The sequence below is a fragment of the Tamandua tetradactyla genome, chromosome 6 (assembly GCF_023851605.1).
Source record: "Tamandua tetradactyla isolate mTamTet1 chromosome 6, mTamTet1.pri, whole genome shotgun sequence".
Taxonomy (NCBI): Eukaryota; Metazoa; Chordata; class Mammalia; order Pilosa; family Myrmecophagidae; genus Tamandua; species Tamandua tetradactyla.
This window is the reverse complement of record NC_135332.1, coordinates 65,788,134-65,810,017: the sequence shown is the minus strand read 5'-3', so window position 1 is coordinate 65,810,017 and position 21,884 is coordinate 65,788,134. Positions and strand designations below refer to the sequence as shown.

The window sequence follows — 21,884 nt, the reverse complement described above, 5'->3', positions numbered from 1 at the left end:
CTGGGAGAGGCGCGCGCAGCCGCCGCGCCCCCCGGAAGTGCGCTGGACCTGATCGGAGGTGAGCGCGCGGGCGGTCGGGCCTGGCCGCGTTGCGCTGTCAGCCGGGTGGGCAGGGCCCTCGGGTCGGCGGCGGGCCGGGGTCTCCCTGCACCCCGGAGCGTGAGCGCGCTCAGAGTCGTCGGTGCTCGTGGGGGAGGGGTGGCGAGGGCTGCGGGGGAGGCCGAGTACCCGGCCCGGCTCTGCCCCCGGTCGCCGGTGGGCCCCGGCGGAGCCTAGGGGTGGGTGGGTGCGGTGGCGGGGCAGCCCGCAGGCCGAAAACGGGCCGGAGGGACCCCTCGGGGAGTGATGCTTCGGGTTTCTGTTCAGGGAGGTCTTGGCGTTTGAGGGCGGCGGTCGGGGGTGCTTCTTGGTGGGCAGCGCTGCCCTGGCTTCCCGGGCTGTAAGTGCTTGCAGATCCTTTCCTCATCTCGACCCCCCAAAACACGCCTCCCAGACATTGGCAGCTCCCCTTCTCCCCGAGAAATTAGGATTTAATGATGATGATGGTTGCTGAATCATGTTGATGTTTTTTACTTTCTATATTATAGAATATCCAGAAGTTAATACCTGAAATTACTGAAACTCAACTTCTCACCCTTGTCTATACTTACCGTTGTAGTGTTAATTCCATCTGCCCTTGTTCAAATCCATAAAAGCCCAGAACTCCTTAGAATCGGGGAGACAGGCCATTTGCTCTGCAGCTTTGTGCTTAGCAATATAGTCTTTCTTTGAAAGCTTGGTGTCTCAGGAATTGGTCATTTGAGCCATCTGGACGGAGAATCCACCGCCTTTGTCTGGTATCACAACCATAGTCTTTAGAGCTGCTGCACTTTGAATCTAGCGACTCTGAGAGCTTCAGAGTTCCCTGGTCTGTAATCTTTTACTACTTACCTAGCCGGGTGATCATGAGCTTAGAAATAACAGGAATGGGGCCTGATAAGGGCTGATACATAGCAGATGCTCAACAAATGTTTGCTTATATATGTATGTATAGTAACTATATTTACAAGTGCATTAAAAAATCATTCCAATTTATTTTAGCTTCAATAAGTATAACAAATATACATTTGGGATGAAAAGTTTGTTTTTGAGAACAGATGCTTGTGAAGTCATTAGGATATAAACCCTGTCTACCTAAGCAATATAATTTTGAATAAGTGAATATTCAATAAATAATTGAATATTTATTTTGAATATTTTTCTTAATATTATGCAGGAGTATATCAATTGCCAACATCAGATTTAAATATTTTATAAGATTGATAATTTCTCCTTAATGACCGATCTGAAGTGCTGTCTTAATTCAGGGACTAAATAAATTGGAATACATTTATGTATTAGTCCCTTGCTAACTAAAATTTTGCTACCTACTCTCTGAAACTCAGGAGTCAAAAAGATTTGGGTAGTGAAACATCCTTGCATAGTCATTCATTCATTTAACATTTGTAGCTTCATGTTTCCCTCTTTATGATATGTTGTATTTTTATAATTATTCAGTATAAATGTATTTTAATTTTGTTTTGTGATTTCTTCTGTGATCATGGACTGAGTGTGGGGATTTTTTTTTTAAGATATTTTACTGTTAATTGATTTCTAATTTAATTCCTTTGAGGTCAGAGAATATATGCTGGAGATTCCAAGTTTTGAAAATTTATTAAACATCTGGATTTTCTTCCTGAATGTTTCTGTGCATTTCAGTGTGTATTCTGCAGTTGTTGGGTCCAGTGTTTTGTTAAATGTCAGATCAAGTTGTTGATAGTGCTCAGACTTTTTTTCTATACCTTATTGATTTTTTGTTTATTTGTTCCATCCATTACTGTGAGAAGAGTGTTAAAATCTTCAACTATGATAAAGGATTTGATATTAATTTAGGATTGTTTTATATTCTTGATGAAGTGATCCATTTCTCATAATGTCCTTTTATTTCTGTCTTGAAGTCTACTTTGTCAGATATTGCTATAGTCACATAAGCTTTCTTATGTTTGCTATTTGAATGGAATATCATTTTTCCATCCTTTTATTTTCAACTTCTTTTGCATCCCTATAGTTTATGTCTCTTGTGGACAGCATATAGTTAGGTCTTGCTTTTGCAAATCTGACAATTGGGGTAGTTGAACCATTTACATTTACTGTGGTCATTGGTATGATTGGGTTTTAGTCTCCCATCTTGCCCTACTTTTGATCTTTCTGTTTTTGTACCTCTGTTGCCCTTTCCCTATTGTCTTTTGGTTCATTGAGTGTTTTTTAGTGTTCCTTTATTGGCCTTTTAATTGTATTTCTTTGTGTAATATTTTTAGAGCTAGCAATATACATCTTTAACTGATCAATGTTTACTTTAACTTATTGAAGTATACTTTATATTGTATCCCTTTGTACTTCACAGTTCCCATTTCTCATTTCTTCTTTACATTTCCCATTTCTCACTTGACACTCCCCATCTCTCACTTCTTACTTTCCATTTCATGCTAATTTTCTCACTTTAAAGCCCACAAATGTAATAATCTAATAAGAGATTAATCTCATTTACCCCACTTTTGTGTTATTTTTATAATTTTTATATCTTTTATCTACATATGTTATCTGATTATTCTGTCATTATTTTCAGTTAAACAGTAAGTTGCCTTTTAAGGAAGTTATGAATTTTTACATTTATTAACTTGTTTTTACCATTTCTGATGCTCTTCATTCCTTTCTGTAAATCAGAGTTTCCCTTCAGTTGGAAGACTGTACTGTAGCTTCCTTGTAGTTCAAGTCTGCTTATGACCAATTCTCTTAGCTTGTTTATCTGAAAATGTCTTTAATTTATTCTTGCTTTTGAAGAATGTTTTTACTTGATGTGGAATTCTGGATTGATAGTTTTTTCCTTAGAATTTGCATTTAGTTCTTTTTATCTTTCCCATTTATCTGCATAGAGTCCCTATCTCTTCTTTCGTTAAGACTGTATTTTTCTTTAAATTCTTGAGCCAGCTCAGGGTTGGTTTCTATTGACTGCTTTTTCCCTTGACTTTGGGTCACATTTTCCTGTTTCTTTACATGTCTAGTAATTTTGGATTGCCTCTTGGATATTGTGAATTGTATATAGTAGATGATCAGGATTCTGTTATCTTTCTCTGAAAAGTATTGATTTTTGTTTAAGCAGGCAGTTCAATTTTATCATCTTTGACTTGCGTAGGCTTGGTGTTAGGCTTTGTCAGGCCAGGTCTTTGGAATGCCTGAGGTGTTTCCCAGGGTTTTCTCATTTGATGAGAGTTGATAAAACTAGACTGGGTCCCTCCTGTGGATCATGTGGAGGCTTGGTGTAGGCTTTGTTAGGGCAGGTCTAGGATAGTCTGTACTCTCTGGCGTGGTCTTCACTCCTAATATGGAGCCTTTTTTGTGTCTCACGATGCCTTGTGTAATTATAAGGCCTTTCTATGCTGGGCAGAAATTCCGGTGTCTTTCATTGCTGATGTATTTCCATTTTGCTCTTAACCCTGAAACAGCTGGTCTGTATTAAGTCTTGCATAGTTTCACCATGCCCATGTGCAGTCCATCCATTGGCCAAAGAGTCGTGGAGAGGCCCTGCATAGATTTCTGCCCCCACACCTACAACTCCCTCTCTCCAGTGCCCTGTCCTTTAGATTCCAGCCAGTTAACGTCTGAAATTCTGATCCCTGGCTTCCCGTCTTGAGACCACTGTGCTCTGCTTGAGCTCCAGCTTCCCGTACCAAGGATGAGAAATTGTCCCCAAACAGACAGCCAGAATGATTGAGAAGTTTCCCTTCTCTCAAGGATTGCATTATTGCCTGCCTGTTTTTCAATGCCTGTAAACATTTGCCTCATGTATTTTTTCCAGCTTTGTAGTTGATTACATTGGATAGGCTAATCTATAGTACAGTTACTCTGCCATGAATTCCCCAACAAATAATTATTGGGCACTTAGTTTAAATCACACTAGCACACTGGGTGCTGCATGAATACATGAATGAAAGATATTTGTTTCTTTAAACAAATGAATTTAGTGAGGTCCACGTGAAAAACATCTAATATTGGATTAGTCCTTTTTACACCTCTCTTTTCACTCTTGAAAAAGCTTTCCCTCTTTTTTGTGTCTAAATGGTTTACTCATAGAGAGTAAATTAGTTAGGTAGCATGGTAGAAAGGAGGACATTGCTTCTTAAACCTCAAGAAAAAAGCAGCTTTGAAAAGCTAGAGTATTAACCTGATCTCTGATTAAGCTGGACACAAAAGTGACTCTCTTTAAAACATCATCAACAACATCATACTTGCAATTAGTATTATGGAGAAATGATGATCTGATATTTATATTATAGCCGGCTTCTTCATCACATTTAAGAATCAACACAATAAATCAATATTTGGATTACTGGCAAGAAAATTAACTCAAAATAGTAGATGATCCTTTAAAAAAAATCATACTATTAACTTCGCCATTTAATATTTCTCCCCTTGTCTTAGTTCCTGTCTTCTAGATTTTGATAGCATTTGCCATAAAATAGTGATTACTTAGTTCAAGGCCATAGAAGTGTTTTTCAGGAAGTCACTGTTTGTGTTAAATCTCCCTTGAGGCCAAGTTGAAAATTTGTATTACAGGTTTTTTTTTATAAATTCCAAAATAAACCAGTTTTCAATGTGGTAGTTAAAAGAGGTCACTTGGAAATCTCATTGCACCTTTTAGGGAAGAATTTACTTGTACTCTTCAATTTCATTGTCGAAACTTCTGAGCATTTCAACATTAGCTTTTATTTCTAGGGCATTGACGTTTTTGTCCAGCTTGGGTTTTAACCTATAGGTAGTAGATACAGATATAGAAGTGGCACCTAAGAGCTATTTACATGGAAATCCATAGTGAAATGCTCCACAAGGTGCATAGCATTCTACTATTCAGTCTGGATATTTGTAGACCAAGAAAGAATGCTCTGAAGGGGGCAAGGTGGGGGCGGCAGTTTAGATATGGTATCAGTGGTTTGCTTTGCAGCTTCAAGTTTACAATCTTTCAAAGTAGGATAGTATGTCCATTGAGCAATATCAATCCCTGGTGGACTCTGAGTCTTCTCAGTAGGGCATGTGAATTTGTTCTCTCTGAAAATGTTATTCTCTTATGTAGCACATGGTCTCCTTTCTTCTCTCGTATCCCCACAAAAGGTTCTCTGAAGACCTGGTCTACCCGGAGAGCAGTTCCAGCCCAGGAACACTTCCCCTAAAGTGAAAGGACTAGCCACATCAGATGATGCCTGTTGACCTGGGGCAGGCCCTTGTCCTGTGGCCACCACTGGCGAAGGCAGAGGACTCCTCATTTTATGGACCAGATGCTGCCCCTCCAGGGGATCTCTCAAGCCCTGAGACTGCACGACAACTTTTCAGGCATTTTCGTTACCAAGTGATGTCTGGACCCCATGAGACCCTGAAACAACTTCGCAAGCTCTGTTTCCAGTGGCTGCAGCCAGAGGTTCATACCAAGGAGCAGATCCTAGAGATCCTCATGTTGGAGCAGTTCCTGACCATCCTGCCTAGAGAGATCCAGACGTGGGTACGGAAGCAATGTCCAGGTAGTGGAGAGGAGGCAGTGACCCTCGTAGAGAGCTTGAAGGGAGATCCGCGGAGACTATGGCAATGGGTGAGCATAGGGTTACCATCATTTGGGGTTTCATCCAGGTCTCCCCATATCTCCTCTAAGACTCCATGTGACTTACAGCACTTTTTAGCTATTAGGGATTGAGGGTAAGTCTCCCATCCCATTCCATCTTTAGACTGGAATTTTTGAGAAGATGTTTAAAAGAGGTTTGGGTGTTTAACTGGGGGAGATGATTTAATAGAAACACAATATTAGGGGCATATCTTGAATGTCTCCCTGGCTTGGTTCTGGCCTCAGCTTTTGGCCTCTCTCAGGATATTACCTTCCCTGTTTCTTTGGATTAGAAATAATAGCTGGTTCCTCTTTCCCTACTCTCTGACCCTAAGGATTTTCTTATGATCTATTGTGGAAGGTTAGCTTCATATCTTTCAGAAATCCTGACTCTGGATCCTTCAATAAATAGTCATATGTGGTCTCCAGATCAGCATGCACGTTCTAGGGCAGGAAATGTCATCAGAGAAGATGGAGTCTCCAAGCTGTCACGAGGGAGACGTGGAGCCGCATCTCTACATGGCGCCTCAGGAGCTGGGACTTGAGAATTCATCCTCAGGACCTAGGGAGCACCAGAGCCACGTTGTAAAAGAGGAATCTGACACTGAACAAGAATTAGGTGAGTGACAGGTTATTCATATATCACTAGGTGAGATGTTCTCTTGGAGAAGACTGGGGATTGTGGATAGTAAGCTGGAGAGTGAATCAAAAATGACTTGATGCCCAGAGTTTGGAAACAGGGTAGATTTACGTGAACCACTTGGATTTGGGGATTCAGAGTCTCTTCTCTATATTTTTTTCTTTCTTTTCTTTTTTTTTTGGCACATGGTCTGGGAATCGAACCTGGGTCTCTCCTGCATGAAAGGTGAGCATTCTGCCACTGACAGAGTCTGTATTTTAAACCATTTTATGTCTGGGCTAGACCTTGGATTTTGATTCTGAGCAAGATGGGAGAAAACATGGGTGAGACTGGAAGGTTGGAGGGAGTTGGACTTTGTCGGACAGGTGAACACAGTCTTGACGTGAGGAAAAGGTATCAGTTCTGATTTGTCAAGTTTTTTTTATCTGTACCCTCTGGGGAATAGGTGAGAAGGACATGCAGTTTTTTTTTTATTAATTAATTTTTTTTTAAATACCAAAAAACACCAAACAAATGCAAACATTCTTAACTTTTGATCATTCCATTCTACATATATAATCAGTAATTCACAATATCATCACATAGTTGCATATTCATCATCATGATCACTTCTTGGAACATTTGCATCTATTCAGAAAAAGAAATAAAAAGAAAACAGAAAAAAATTCATACATACCATACCCCTTACCCCTCCCTTTCATTGATCACTAGCATTTCAAACTAAATTTATTTTAACATTTGTTTCCCCTATTATTTATTTTTATTCTATATATTTTACTCATTTGTTGATAAGTTAGATAAAAGGAGCATCAGACACAAGGTTTTCACAATCATACAGTCACATTGTGAAAGCTGTATCATTATAAATCATCTTCAAGAAACATAACTACTGGAATACAACTCTACCTTTTCAGGCAGTTCCCTCCAGCCTCTCCATTACATCTTGACTAACAAGGTTATATCTATTTAATGCGTTAGAATAACCTCCAGGATAACATCTTGACTCTGTTTGGAATCTCTCAGCCATTGACACTTTATTTTGTCTCATTTCACTCTTCCCCCTTTTGGTCGAGAAGGTTTTCTCAACCCCTTGATGCTGAGTCTCAGCTCATTCCAGGATTTCTGTCCCACATTGCCAGGAAAGTCCACGCCCCTGGGAGTCATGTCCCACGTAGACAGGGGGAGGGTGGTGAACTTGCTTGTTGTGTTGGCTGGAGAGAGAGACCACATCTGAGCAACAAAAGAGGTTCTCTTGGGGGTGACTCTTAGGTCTAATTTTAAGTAGGCTTGACCTATCCTTTGTGGGGTTAAGTTTCATATGCATAACCCCCAAGATTGGGGGCTCAGCCTGTAGCTTTGGTTGTCCACACTGTTTGTGAGAATATCAAGACTTCAACTTGGGAAAGTTGAATTTTCCCCCTTTCTCACCATTCCCCAAAGGGGACTTTGCAAATACTTTTTTATTCACTGTTCAAATAACTCTGGGATTTATTGGGGCATCACTCTGGACAAACCAACAAAATCTCAGGACATGTAGTTCTTAACCCTTCCTGTTTCTTGCTTCAGCTGCAGCTGCTTCCCACCTTCCTGCCCAGCTTGAGGAAAGGCTCATCAAAGATCAGGACTTTGGAGCCTCACTACCCCAAACTGCTTCTCAGGTGAGAAAATAAGCATAAGCTTCTTTTCTTTCTTTTTTTGTTATTTATTTTTTTTAATTTTAGAGCAGTTGTAGGCTTATAGAAAACTCATGCCTGACCTGGTTTGAGTGTGGCAGTAGTTAAGAGGACTGGAAGGGGTCCCTTCTCAGAACTGGAGAGGAAAAGAGGACGTCGTGTAGGATAACAAAAGCAGTACATGTGGAGTGAAACATGATTTTCAGCTTTTCTCATAAGTTCTCTCAAGGCAGAATGTGCTCTTGATTGCCACCTTGAATAATGGAATCTGGGCCCTAGAAGAAGGCAGAAGTAGGTGCAGAGAGGCAAATTTTGTCTCTACCCCACCCCTGATTGTCTCTCATCTTTCATAACTTTGGGCTGCGCTAAGGAAAGACTGTTATTTCATTTCCTGGTCTAGTTTACAGACGTATATCAAGTCAGTTTGCAATGTTGAATGATTATATTTAATATGGGACAAGTGAATCTTTTTTTCCCACACTTCATGGAGATAAAATTGACACAGAATAAGCTGCATATTAATAAAGTGTATAATTGATAAGTTTTGGTGTGTATATACACTTATGAAACCGTGACCTTAGTCAAGATTATAAGCATATCCATCACCCCTTGTGTCTGTTGGCAGTCCATCGGTCCTCTCGTCTCTCTCTGCCATCCATCTCGAGGCAACGCTGATCTGCTTTTGTCATCATAGATGAGTTGCATTTTCTAAAATTGTGCATGAGATCATACCGTATGTATCTTGTCTTTGTTCTTCAGCAAATAATGTGTCCTTTCGTTTCTCTTAAATTTTTCTCTTTCTCATCGACTGTAAATAATTTGAATACCATGTACCTTGGAGTAATTTTCTTCATGTTTCTTATGCTTGGGGTTCATCAAGCTTCTTGGATGAAGGTTTATAGTTTTCATCAAATTTGGAAATTTTTTGGTCATTATTTCTTTCATCTTTTTTTTTTTTTTCTGTTTCTCCCTTCCTTTGGAAACTCTAATTACCTATTACACAGGTCATTTGTAATTGCCCCATAGGTTACTGATGCTCTATTCTTTCTTTTTTCCCAGTCTTTACAAAATTTCTGTGTTCCATTTTGTTTGTCTCTGTTGCTGTCTTATTTTGTAATGACTAATCTGTTAATTCTAGACACTGTATATTTCATCTCCCACATTGTATTTTTCATCTCTAGAAGTTTGGTTTGGGGCTTTAGTATGTCTTCCATGTTTCTATGTAACACATTCCATTTTTCCTCTAGCTTCTTGTTCATATGGAATGTAGTTATCTGTATCTATATCTAAATCTATATCTACATCTGTGTTAATGTCCTTTCCTACTATTTTGTCATCTTTGTTAGTTCTATTTGATTGATTGATTAATCTCCTCTTTATGAGTCATGTTCTCCTCCTTCTTTGTATGCTGGTAATCTTTGGTTGGATGTCAGAGATTGTGAATTTTACTTCTTGGGTGCTGGTTGTTTTTCTGTTCCTACGAAAATGCTTGAGCTTTGTTCTAGAATTCAGTTAGTCCAGGGCTGACTTTCCTCCACTACTGAGGCAACACCATTCTGAGTATCCTACTGATGCTCCTTGATGGTCAGGGTTTTCCTCTCTGGCTGGTGGGAATGTGAACTATTTCCAGCACTTGTGAGCTCTGGAAAAGCTCCACTTTTGGGGGAGTTTCCTCACAACTGTGCTGCTCATCACTCAGCTGAAGACCTGAGGGGCCAATCTGAAGATCTGTGCAGCTCTCCTCACTGTCACCTGCTATGCCAGCTCTAGCCCCCTGGGCCCCTCCAGGCTCTGAGCTCCTTCTGTTCAACTCAGGGAGGCTGGCGGGCTCTCCCTGGGTCCCCCTTCCCTGGTGCGTTGGAATGTTCACTTCATTTCCCCACTTTCAGTGATCACTGTTCTGCACTGCCCAGTGTGCAAAGACTGAAAACCATTATTTCATACATTTTGTTCCCTTTTAGTTGTTTCAGGCAGGAGGGTAAATCCTGTCCCAGATACTTCTTGGTTGGAAACAGCAGCCTCTGGGAAAGGTACATCTTGATTATGTAGTTGATAATTCTGAAGTTTCATTTGATAAAGTTTTTGTTCAGGACTCATACACCTTGGTAAAGACATTATTTAAGTCCTTTTGGGAACTCTCCTTTGGAAATTGTCTTGTGAGGTACTTCGTTTTTTTTGGAAATTATTTTATTTTTTTTTGCATGGGCAGGCACCTGGAATTGAACCCGGGTCTCCAGCATGGCAGGTGAGAACTCTGCCTTCTGAGCCACTGTGGCCTGCCCTTGTGAGGCACTTTAGACTAGAGAAGCCAGTAGGCTGTGCTTAACATGATGCTTAAGACAAGGGTCTGAGCTTCAGCTTTCCAGGCTCAAAGATTTAGAAACCAGAATACCAATTTAATAATTTGCTCTGGGGGAAGAGGGGTGGGGAGGTGGAAGGGAAGGGATATACCTTTTTAGTGACTCAAGAGAACCCTTCTTCCTGCTTTTAAGGTATCCAGACACTAAACTCTTAAGCAGAAAGTTGCTTGGTGAAAAGGATTTGGGTGCTTCTTGAATTATTTCAGTCAGACTTGAGGATTATTGTTGCTTTTGTAGTAAGTACACAGTACCTTGTTCAAGATATACCTTTATTATATTTTAACTAGTAGAATGGACAGGCATTAACCATTACCTGTTTTGGCCACCTTAAAGCCAAAAATTCAAAATGCTCACCAGCGCACCAATTTGTTACTTACAACTATATATATATATATAATATTACAACTTTATATTTCTTGCAATTAACTGATTAGCAACCACTCAACTCAAACAAAATATATAAAAAATCACCCCTATGTTTCTTAGTTTCCTGGGGCTGCCATAGCAAAGTACTACAAACTGGGTGGCTTAAAACAGCAGAAACTTATTGTCTCACATCTCTGGAGGCTAGAACTCCTAAATCAGGGTGCCAGCCACGCCCTTCTCCCTCTGAGACCTGGGGGAGAACCCTTCCTTGCTCTTCCTAGCTTGTGGTGGTCTGCCGGCCAGCCTCGGTGTTCCTTGACCTGCAGCTGCAGTACTTCAGTCTCTGCTTGCATTGTCACATGGCTACTCTCCTCATCCTCTGTCCCACCTTGTGTCCAGATTTCCCACTTATAAGGACGCCAGTCATATTGGATTCAGGCCCAGCATCTCCAGCTTGGCCTCATTTTAACTGATCACATCTTCCAGTTAAGGTCACATTCATGGGATGGGGGTTAGGATTTTCTGGGGGAAGCACCATTCAGCCCCTAACATTTCTCAATCCTAATATCCCACCCCAAACCAACAACAATTACTTGCATCAGCAGGACCTTGATATTTAATTGAATCCATTAAAAGAAAGGGAATTTTAAAATATAAAAGTAATCTTTCTATCTCATTATTTCTATATGTTATGAATTTCATGAAAAATGCCAGAATAGTGAAGAGTTTCTCTGTACAATGGTCTCTCATAATCAGAAACCATGACTGGTTCCAACCTCACAGAGAGTCAACGGAAGCAGTTAAGGGGAAAGAACAGTACAAATAACTGTGTGCATGCCAGTGGTAATATCTCATAAAGCCACAGGGTGGTGGTGTTGCCACACAAGAATAGAGATGACCCCCCTGTGAAATCCACACTTCTGTCTTTCCAAGGTTTTTTCCTCCTGTTACAAGAATGAAAAAAAGCTAAAATGGCTGCAGCTGATGTCCTGCCTTTTACATTGGGGATTTTATTCAAGCATTGCAGCTTCTCAGCAGTTCCTAGAGTGAGTTTATAGTTTATACTATATGTTCAGAGATTCCGGAGGCAACTTCTGTGGCTTTTGTATGAGCTGACTAGTACCCTTGGGGCTTTTGGGGGTTATATTCTTTTTTTAAAAAATTTATTTATAAAGTTTTTTATTTTTAAATAATTTCAAACTTGCAAAAATGAGCAAAGTCCATATGGTGAACTCCAGCATACCTCTCACCCTAACCCCAGATACCCAGATCCACCGACTTTAAACATTTTGCCACATTTGCTCTGTCTCTTCTCCTTTCCTTTCCCTTCTCTTCGCCCTTCCCTCCCCTTCCCTTTCTGTCCCTTCTCTCCCCTTTCCCCTCCCCCTCTCCTTTCCTTCCCTTTCTTTTCCTACCCCTCCCCCTCCCCCTCCCCACCCTTTCCTTCCCCCTCCCTAGCCTTTCCTTTTCTTACCCCTTCCTTTCCTTTCCCCTTTCCTCCCCTTTCTTTCCCCTTCCCCTTCCCTTCCCCTCCCTTCCCATTCCTTCCCCCTTCCCCTACAGTTATCAAGTTGAGGAGATTTAACATTGATATAAAGCTTACAGTCTATATTCCAGTATTTTCATCTGTCTCAATAATATCCTTTTAGATGTTTTCTCCTCCATTATTAGATGCAGTTTACAATCATGTATCACATTTGGTTGTGATTGTCTCTTTGGTTTCTTTCTCTTTTTTTAATTGTGGAAACAAATATAGAACGTGAACTTTCCTATGCCAGCTGTTTCCAAGCATACCATTCAGTGGGACTGATGGTATCCACAGCCCTCAGCACCTTCCTTTACCAGAACTTTCCCATCACCCCAAACAAAACCCGCTCCCATTATGCACTAGCTCCCCATTTTCTGCATATCCCTCGCCTTGTAACCTGTACTCTACTTTCTATGAATTTGCATATTCTAGTTGTTTCATATAAGTGGAATCATTCAATATCTATTTGTGTCTGACTTATTTCACTCAACATGTTAAGTTCAGGGTTCATCCATTTACTGTCATGCATTAGAACATAAGTCCTTTTTAGGGCTGGATAATATTCCTTTATGTATATTCCATATCTTGTGTATCCACTCATTTATTGATGGGCATCTGGATTGTTTCCACCTTCTGGTGATTGTGAATAATGTTGCTATGAACATTGTAGTACAAATATCTGTCTGAGTTCTGGCTTTCAGTTTTTTGGTGGGTATACCTAGAAGTGTATTACTCACTTATGGTAGTTTTATGTTTTTGAAGAACATAATCAGAAAACTGATTTCACATTAGACCCTAAACTCTGTACTGTTGGGAGGCTTCAAGCATATATGTCTGCAATCACTCTCTCTCTGAATCTATCAGTCTTTGTTTCAGGGTGAAGCTTATAATCCGGTTGAATTCACTGTTGATTTTTCCTACCTTTTTAGTGATCTGCATTTGCTTTTCAATTTCCTTCTTGATTTTTTCAATTTTAAGTAAATATTGGGAATATCAGGCTCCTATTAGTTGTAGTACTTGAGGGATTCAAAGGAAAAAAGTGTAGAAAAAGTCCTGCCTTCTCTATGTTCTCCATTCAACAGGAAGGATTTGCTATTAAATACATACAACTTAAAACCAAAATGTTTTCTAGTCATAGCAAGACATACTAATGTAAGGACTGTAAGTTTACCCTTGGCCTCTTCTTCCTTTGAACCACTCTCCCATGATTTCTTGGCTCTTCTGATGGCAGGATTCAAAGGCAAATTGCTTTCTTCACAGCTTTCCTATGGGCAGGGAAGGGTTCAGAAGCTTTACATGTTTATGGTCACGACTTTGTATTTTTTCCAGGAGCAGTGGAAGCACCTGGATTCCACCCAAAAGGAGCAATACTGGGATCACATGCTGGAGACCTATGGGAAAATGGTCTCAGGAGGTGAGGGCCTGGGTTCCCCTGGTAGAAGAACTGGAAAGTGGTTAGGCAGTCTCTCTCCTTTTGGAGATCCATGCTCAACTTGAAGTTCTCTGGGCAAAGGAAATCATTGTGGACATAGTTGGGAGCTCGGACAAGTTGGAGCTCACAGAGTTACAGTGAGGAACTAACTTGTAAAATTGCTGTCAGGGTGTCAGCAGCTATAGTGAATGTGTTCCATGTAGTAATTCCTTTAATCTCTAAGTAGCCCTATGAAATGGCTAATGGTCATCTCATTTTAAAGATGATGAAAGCGAGTGTTCGGATGAAGCCATCTGCTTGCTGTTACGTAGCTTGTAAGTGCTGAGTTAAGATGGAACTCAGTTGTGGCTGGCTGTGAGTCTATGCTCTTTTCTACTAACCCACACTGCCTCAGTCAGCTGTGGGTGGGGACTCAGCCATGACCTTTGTACCAGCCTGCCCGGTGGACTGCAGCCCCTCCTCCACCTGCCTAGTTTCTTCTTTTTCCAGTTTTCATCATATTTCCTGGTGATCTTATGAGTTCTAGTCTTTACAAGCCCCACACATCCTTCTGATATGAGTTTCCTTAGGTGGTCTCCAGGTCTCCTTCATGTTTAGCGAGGGTGTTCCTTTGAAAGACACGGCTTGGACTCTCAGCCCTCCACATTCACCCAGGCCCACATACTTATCTCTCTTTCTCTGTATTAGGTATTTCCAATTCCAAACCTGACCTGAGTAATTCAGTAGAGTATGGAGTGGAGCTGGCAGGTCTACACCTTCCTGCCAGTGAGAAGACCCCAAGACCCACCTATATAGGTAAGTGATCTTTCATTGGTTTTGAGCCATTTCTGACCTCCCCTTGTTGCACTGAGGGTTGAGGCAGAGGTATTAGGCTTTTGGTGCCTATTACAGCGATTATAACTAGCCATGATCTGGTCAGTTCAGTTCAAATCCTGAGATAGGGTCTCCTTGGCTATAGGGCTATTGACATGTATAGTTAACAGTGGAAGAATGACCACACACCTGCTGTCATCAGTCTTGCCTGTAAAATTGTTGCTTTCCTAGAGAGAGTTAAGATCACTGGTGATTGAGACCAGTACAAATACGGATAGAATCCATTGCAGAGGATGATTATTTAATGGCCATTATCACCCTTCCTGTCAAGAAGGTTCAGAGTAAGCTAGACTTTTCCTATTCTGCTGGTAATGCATAGTAACCATCCCACACTCTAAAACAAATAAAAATGCTTTATCTAGTCTCCATGACCCTAACTTTCATTAAATAGCAACAATAAAACATTATATAAATTTTATATTTTAAGACTGGTGAAGAAGAAACCTGTTCTTGTTCTGTTGTAAAAGAGCAGCCAACTTTTGCTTCCTAAACTCTTGGTAAAAAATTGCAATTATGTAAAACCTAACTATCAAACTAATACATACAAATAAGCTTTCACATGTACAATGGATCCTAGAACCTTGGAGAAAGAAAAGAACCAAGTATAGGAATTACATGACAAGCCTTTCTTTGTCCTTTGCTAATAATTACATTCCTTTGCTAATTTACTATAGAGAGACCAAGCATCAACTTGTAATCATTTTCGCATTTTATAAAGTTCTTTTGGAGGAGTATTTTTCAAACTGCATTTCATGACTCAGTGGGTTGTGAAATCATTTTTTACTGGGTTGCAACCAGCACTTAAAGAGTGAAACAATAAGATTGAATAGAAAATACCAAAATGCATCACATGTAGTGGGGGTAGATAGGGTTTCAGGAAATTTTTGTTTTATGTGTGTGTGTACTGTAGTTCAATATAAATGTTTTCCTACTGTGGTAGTAGTCAAAAAAGTTTGAAAATACCGCTGTAGAGGTTTTGCAGTAGGATTTTATTTGATAGTTAGATGTATAACAAATTATATTCCCATTCATTCTGGTTCCCCACCCCCCCACCCTTCATCTCCCATGGTGACCTGGTCCCATTTTTCTTCCCTTGAGCCCCAGACAGTGGAGAGTCTAGAAGGCCAGGCTGCCTTGAGGGGCAAATAAAAGCTATTGTAGGTCCTTGAGCAAGAGAATACCTGAAAAGAGGTTTAGGAAGGTCAATCTGGCAGCAATATGCAGAACAGACTAGAAGGGAAGTCTTGAGGAGAGCAACCCTGTGGGAAGTTGAGGCAGCAGTCCAGGCAGGAAGAGGCAAGACCCTGCCCAGCATAGAAGCAACAGAAATGAGGTGGAATAGGACCAGTGTCAAAGATGCCATAATTAGCCCATTGCCAGGTCTGGGGCAGGGCCATGGGACAAAAGTCACAGGACAGAGCAGATGTGCTGTTTTGTTTGACTATGTGGAGAAACAATTCTAGTTAGAGCAGGCCGTTTGGAGAGCGAGCCTTCAAAGCCATATATTTGCACTTCTAGTCAAATGTGTAATGGTCTTTTTCCTTTTTTAGTTTTGGAAAATGATTTTTAAGTTTATCTGGGAGAATTCAACAGGCAAGATTAGAAAAAAAAGTTTTGGAAGAATGTTTCATGAATATTAGATCTGTAATTATTAAGAATAAAGGTAAAACTGTTAAAGTAATGTTATATTGATATAAAAATAGATAAACAGATCAGTAGAGCAGAAAAGGGAGCCTAAGAAGAAATACTGTTCTATATAAGAATTTAACATATGCTTAAGGAAGAAGCAACACAAATCAGTGAAGATAAGTCATTGTTCAATGAGCAGTGTTAGAAAGAGACTCTGGGAAAATCACTTGGTTTAGGTTTATGAATATCATGTTACAAAGTAAATTGCAAATAAATTAAAAAGATAAAATATGAAAATACAAAAATAAAAAAGAAAATGAGTGTATGTTTTATAGATGGCTGGATGGGAACAATTTTTTTAAGCACAAAAGCAATGGAAGAAATCATTAAAGAAAAAATGAATAGACTTGACTATATTTAAAAAGAAAAGCCCAGGCAGTGCAGTGGTGGTTCAGTGGCAGAATTGTTGCTTGCCATGCCAGAGACCTGGGTTCGATTCCCATGTGAAAAAAAAAAAAAGTCCACAACTTCTGCACATATAAAAATAATTTCAAACAAAGTTAGGGTCCATAAACTGGTGAACAACATTTTCTATGAATATGACTGATAAATGATTGTTTTTCTTAATATTGAGTTAGTGTACATTGATAAGAAAAAGAATTTCCCAATAAAAATGGGCGGCAGTCTTGGAGTCTATGTGAAAAAAATGATCTGACGTTTAATAACTACAGAATTAAAATTTAAAGCAATGAAATGGAAAATATTTTAAAAACACTTTATGTAGTGAGCACTTATGCCAAAGGAGAGCATAGTTGTTCTGGAGACTGGTTTGGCAGCAGGTGTCCAGACCCTTAATATTCATGTCCCCCTTGATGCACTAATTCCACGCTGAGGTGCTTAAAGTATTGATCAGAAATGTAGACAAAAAACATGAGTAAAAAAGCTTTTCACAGCATTATTCACAATAGAAAGAACATGATAAACAACTTAGATTTCCACAATAGGGGAATTTTAAAATTGTGTGTAGTATGTACCTACGACAAATCATACTCAACTCTTAAAAACGATATTTATGGAGATTTCTTTAAAGACGAAAAAATGCCTTTGCCATTTGAGAGGAATATGTTCTATGGCTTTGTGAATTAACACATTTAGCTCTTGCTCTGTAGCAGATAATTTTGGCCTTAAAAGACAAATATATGAAGGAAGAGGTAAATAGTTTCTTTAGGTCTACAGGAAAAAAGTAATTTATAAAAGTATGAAAATACATTTTACCCCCACAATTAAAATCTCTACAATATGCATCATTATGTTGTAATGTTAGCCAAAAACCTAAATTATGGGGAGTAAAACAGAATTTTAACTGCTTATGGGAGTTAAAATAATGCACATGTGAATGCTGGATTCAAGCACAGAGTGAAGGATCTCTTTTGCACTACAGCCTCACTGTGCAGTAAAACCATAGTCAAGTTACAAGTTAATGCAGCTCAGGAACTTTTGGGTTACTTGCAGGTGGGAGAACCCATGTTAAATTGATAATGCCACAATTTAATATAGTTTAATGATCCAAAGTTGATATAGAACTTTATACAATATGATATCAATTATGTTGGGGAAAGAACATGTGTAGACATACAGGTTAAAAAAAAAAAAAAGACCAAAAGGAATGTATGATAATATTTATTTCTGGTTATTACGATTAAGATGGATTTGGCTTTCTTCTCTATTCTTGTCTGCCTTTTCAAATATTTTTTATTGATCATATCCATGTTGTTTATATAAATTAATCAGATAAAATAAGTCATCATTTAGAAAGTAGTATTCTCGTATAAAATACTTGTTTTTCCTGGACCTTAAGAAATATATGCTGCTTATTTCTAGAAGGGTAAAAAAAGCCCCCTCTGAGCCTTCCTTTGCTATTCAGACATTCTCTTCAGAGCTGAACCACATATCCTAGTGTTCATGCTGGATGATATATATATATATATATATATATATCATATATATATACATATATATATGATATATATATATATCATAAGTAAATTTATTTATTTATTTATTTTTGGGTGGGGTGGGTACATGGCCTGGGAATCAAACTTGGGTCTCTCGCATGGAAGACCCAGCATTCTGCCACTGAACCACCCGTGCAGCCTGGATGATATATTTTTTTCCTTGCTCACTGATGTCCTCTTGGTAAAAATAAGCAGTGTTTTATGATGACCCTTTCTTTGACACATGAGTTAGAAAAAAAAGGGCATTACAACTGATGCATTTCAAATCTTCTTTCTTCTTTCAGGAGATAGACAGGAGAATGACAAAGAGAACCTAAATGTGGAAAATTATAGGGACCAGGAACCTCCAGCTGCCTTCTGTCAAGCTTCAGGAGAGGCACCTTCTCAGGCTTCTTTGAGTGGCTTCCTCAGTGAGGAAGAGCCAAGATGCTTTGGAGAAGGAGGGACTCTCCCTGCGGTGCAGAACAACCCTCTGGGTGAGGGAAGAGGGGAAGAGCTCCCTCCTCAGGAGAGGAGTGCAGGGAAAGAGCTAGGTGAGCATCTGCCTCATCCTTATCCAGGAGAACTGTCTGTGCCATGGCTTGAGGAGAAGAGAGAGGTTTCCCAGAAAGGTCAGCTGAGAGCCCCCATGGCCCAGAAACTCCCCACCTGCAGGGAGTGTGGGAAAACCTTTTATAGGAATTCTCAGCTGGTTTTTCACCAAAGAACTCACACTGGAGAGACATACTTCCAGTGCCCTACCTGCAAAAAAGCTTTTCTGCGGAGTTCAGACTTTGTGAAGCACCAGAGAATCCACACAGGCGAGAAGCCCTGTAAATGTGATTACTGTGGGAAAGGCTTCAGTGACTTCTCAGGATTGCGCCACCATGAGAAAATTCACACGGGAGAAAAACCCTATAAATGTCCTATCTGTGAGAGAGGTTTTATTCAAAGATCAAACTTCAATAGACATCAGAGGGTTCACACAGGAGAGAAACCTTATAAATGCTCCCGCTGTGGGAAAAGTTTCAGCTGGAGCTCGAGCCTTGATAAACATCAAAGGTCCCACTTGGGAAAGAAGCCCCTTCAATAGCTAAGCTCTTTTAGCCTGTTTCTATCTCCCAATCCATTTTAAAAATAAATACTTAACTCCAGAATCCATATGGAGGAATTGCTTCTCTTAGAGGATATCCCTGTTCTTTTCATGGATCAGAATTGAGAGAATCTGGAGATGGTTTTGGTCTTGGAAGCTGGACTGGATATCAGGCTGGCATAATTTCTTGCTTCTGTATCAAGAAAAAGAATAGTCTTCATCTATCAGCTCTCCTCCCTGTTCAGGCTCTTCTAGCTGACAAGTGCTTTAGAAGTGCTATCTGGGAAAAGTAACAGAATTAGCTGCAAATGCTGTTCATGGGAAGAACTTCAGATATAGAACTGGAATTCCAGAGTAGGTTGTCCTGTTGCAGAAGGGGGAGGATGGAGGCCAGTGAACTCCTTTGTGTTCTTTGATACATGGGTGAAAAATTAACTTTAAGTGTCCCTTGTTTTAAATAAACAGTACAGTCACTCCTTATCTATGTCTGAAATGTTCACTGTCTATTGACTATAACTCAAAATGCATTTTACCATAGAATATCCTAAATGGTATTTGAGCTCTTAGATCAACCCTTATAAACCTATCAAGATTATCATAAAGTGCAAACCTAATGTCTGGAGTTTGAGAATTTGGCCCATGCTAGGCACTACATTGTCTCAGGTAAGGTTATCTTTGGTGTTTTCTTTATGAGCTTGCCTCCTACTTGCTGGTACACTTCAATCTGCCTCTCTTTCTCGGGGCATTCTACTAAGGCTATCATGTTTTTGTGCTAGTACCATGCTGTTTTGACCACTGGTGGCTTTGTAGTAAGCTTTTAGGTCAGAAAGTGATAGTTCTCTTACTTTTCTTTTTTTAGGATATCTTTAGCTATTTGGGGTCTCTTTCCACTCCAAATAAATTTGATAACTAGCTTTTCCAAGTCTTCAAAGTAGGTTGTTGGGATTTTGATTGGTATCACATTGTATCAGTAGATCAGTTTTGGTGGAATTGACACCTTAATAACATTCAACCTTCCTGTCCATGAGCATGGAACATCTTTTCAGCTATTTAGGTCATTTTAAAATTTCTTTTAGCAATGTTTTGTAGTTTTCTGTGCACAAGTCCTTGAAAACGCGGTTAGGCTTATTCCTAGATACCTGATTCTTTTGGTCGCTATTTTGAATGGAATTTTTTCCTTAATTGTCTACTCAGATAGGTCATTGTTTGTGTGTAGAAACATTACTGGTTTTTGTACATTAATCTTGTGTCCTGCCACTTTGCTGAATTTGTTTATTAGCTCAAGGAGCTTTGTCTTTTCTCAGGGTTTTCTAAGTATAGGATCATGTCATCTGCAAACAAAGTTTTACTTCTTCCTTTCCTATTTGGATGCCTTTTATTTCTTTCTCCTGTCTAATCATTCCATCTAGGACTTTTAGTACAATGTGGAATAATAGTGATGACAGTGGGCATCCTTGTCTTGTTCCCAGTCATAGCGGGGTTGCTTTCAGTCTCTCACTATAAGAATGATGCTGGCTATGGGTTTTTCATATATGCCCTTTATGATATTGAGAAAGTTTCCTTAAGTTCCTACCTTTTAAATTTTATTTTGAAAGATAACATATACAAAAGAACAACTTTTCAAAACCCACCGCAACAATTAGTTGTAGGACAGATTTCAGAGTTTGGTTTGGGTTATAATTTCACGATTTTAGGTTTTGACTTCTAGCTGCCCTAAGATACTGGAGACTAAAAGAAATATCAATATAATGATTCAGCAATCATACTCATTTGTTAAATCCTGTTTTCTGTGTTATAACTTCACCTTTTCTGATCTTTCTCCCAATCTTTAGGGGTATCTGGGCTATGCCCAGTCTGACTTTTTCATGTTGGAAGGGGCTGTCAATAATGTGGGATAGGGGGATGGTACTAGTTGATGTCTGGAGAGGCTGGCCCCTCTGCATTCAGGACTTATCTGGCCTGGGAACCCATCTAGAGGTTATAAGTTTCTGGAAAATTGCCCTAGTGCATGGAACCTTTATAGAATCTTGTGTAATGCCCTAAGTGTTCTTCAGGATTGGCAGAAATGGTTTTGGCTGGGATTTGGCAAACCATGATAAGTAACAATGTCTAGCCAAAGCTTGTGTAAGAGTAGCTTCCAGAGTAGCTGCTTGACTCTACTTGAACTCTTTCAGCCACTGATACCTTATTTGTTACAATTATTTTTCCCCTTTTGGTCAAGAAAGCATTGTTGATCCCACAGTGCCAGGGCCAGACTCATCCTTGGGAGTCATAACTTATGTTGCCAGGGAGACTTTCATCCTTGGATGTCATGTCCCACTTAAGGGAAGGGTGATGATTTCACTTGCAGAGTTGGACTTAGAGAGAGAGAGAGAGACCACATGCAAGCAACAAAAGCGGTCCTCTGGAAATACTCTTAGGCATAAGCATAGGTAGGTTAAGTTTCTGTGCTACATAAATATGCTTCACAAGAGCAAGACTGATGATCAAGGGCTTGGCCTATTAACGTGGGGATTCCTAATGTTTGAGACAGTAGCAGGAGTTTCCCAGGTGGGAAAGTTTAATAGTTACGTATTTTTTCTCCCATCCTTCAAGGGACTTTGCCAGTACTTTTTAATTATCAGCTCAACA

The 21,884-nt window shown here is 39.8% G+C and overlaps 1 protein-coding gene across 4 annotated transcripts; it reads left to right on the top strand.

Moving 5' to 3' along the window:
* The first annotated feature begins 22 nt into the window (after nt 1-22).
* On the top strand, nt 23-19,733 carry ZNF18 (zinc finger protein 18). Of its 4 annotated transcripts, none has more exons than XM_077166015.1 (7): nt 23-58; nt 5,185-5,656; nt 6,095-6,284; nt 7,872-7,963; nt 13,562-13,646; nt 14,352-14,459; nt 18,466-19,733. In XM_077166015.1, the coding sequence occupies exons 2-7, from the start codon at nt 5,267-5,269 to the stop codon at nt 19,251-19,253; spliced, it is 1,653 nt and encodes a 550-aa protein (XP_077022130.1). In that variant the 5' UTR covers nt 23-58; nt 5,185-5,266; the 3' UTR covers nt 19,254-19,733. The 4 variants fall into 4 exon arrangements, with proteins under 4 accessions (XP_077022130.1, XP_077022132.1, XP_077022131.1 ...); XM_077166017.1 differs by lacking the exon at nt 23-58 and adding an exon at nt 64-105; XM_077166016.1 differs by lacking the exon at nt 23-58 and adding an exon at nt 228-439.
* Nucleotides 19,734-21,884: the final 2,151 nt, after the last annotated feature.

Excerpts from the sequence above, each read along its gene's own strand:
- ZNF18 (XM_077166015.1), top strand. The coding sequence starts at position 5,267 with ATGATGCCTGTTGACCTGGGGCAGGCCCTTGTCCTGTGGCCACCACTG. Across the intron at positions 5,657-6,094 it reads CGCGGAGACTATGGCAATGG|ATCAGCATGCACGTTCTAGG; the intron begins GTGAGCATAGGG and ends TGTGGTCTCCAG. Across the intron at positions 14,460-18,465 it reads CCCAAGACCCACCTATATAG|GAGATAGACAGGAGAATGAC; the intron begins GTAAGTGATCTT and ends TTCTTCTTTCAG.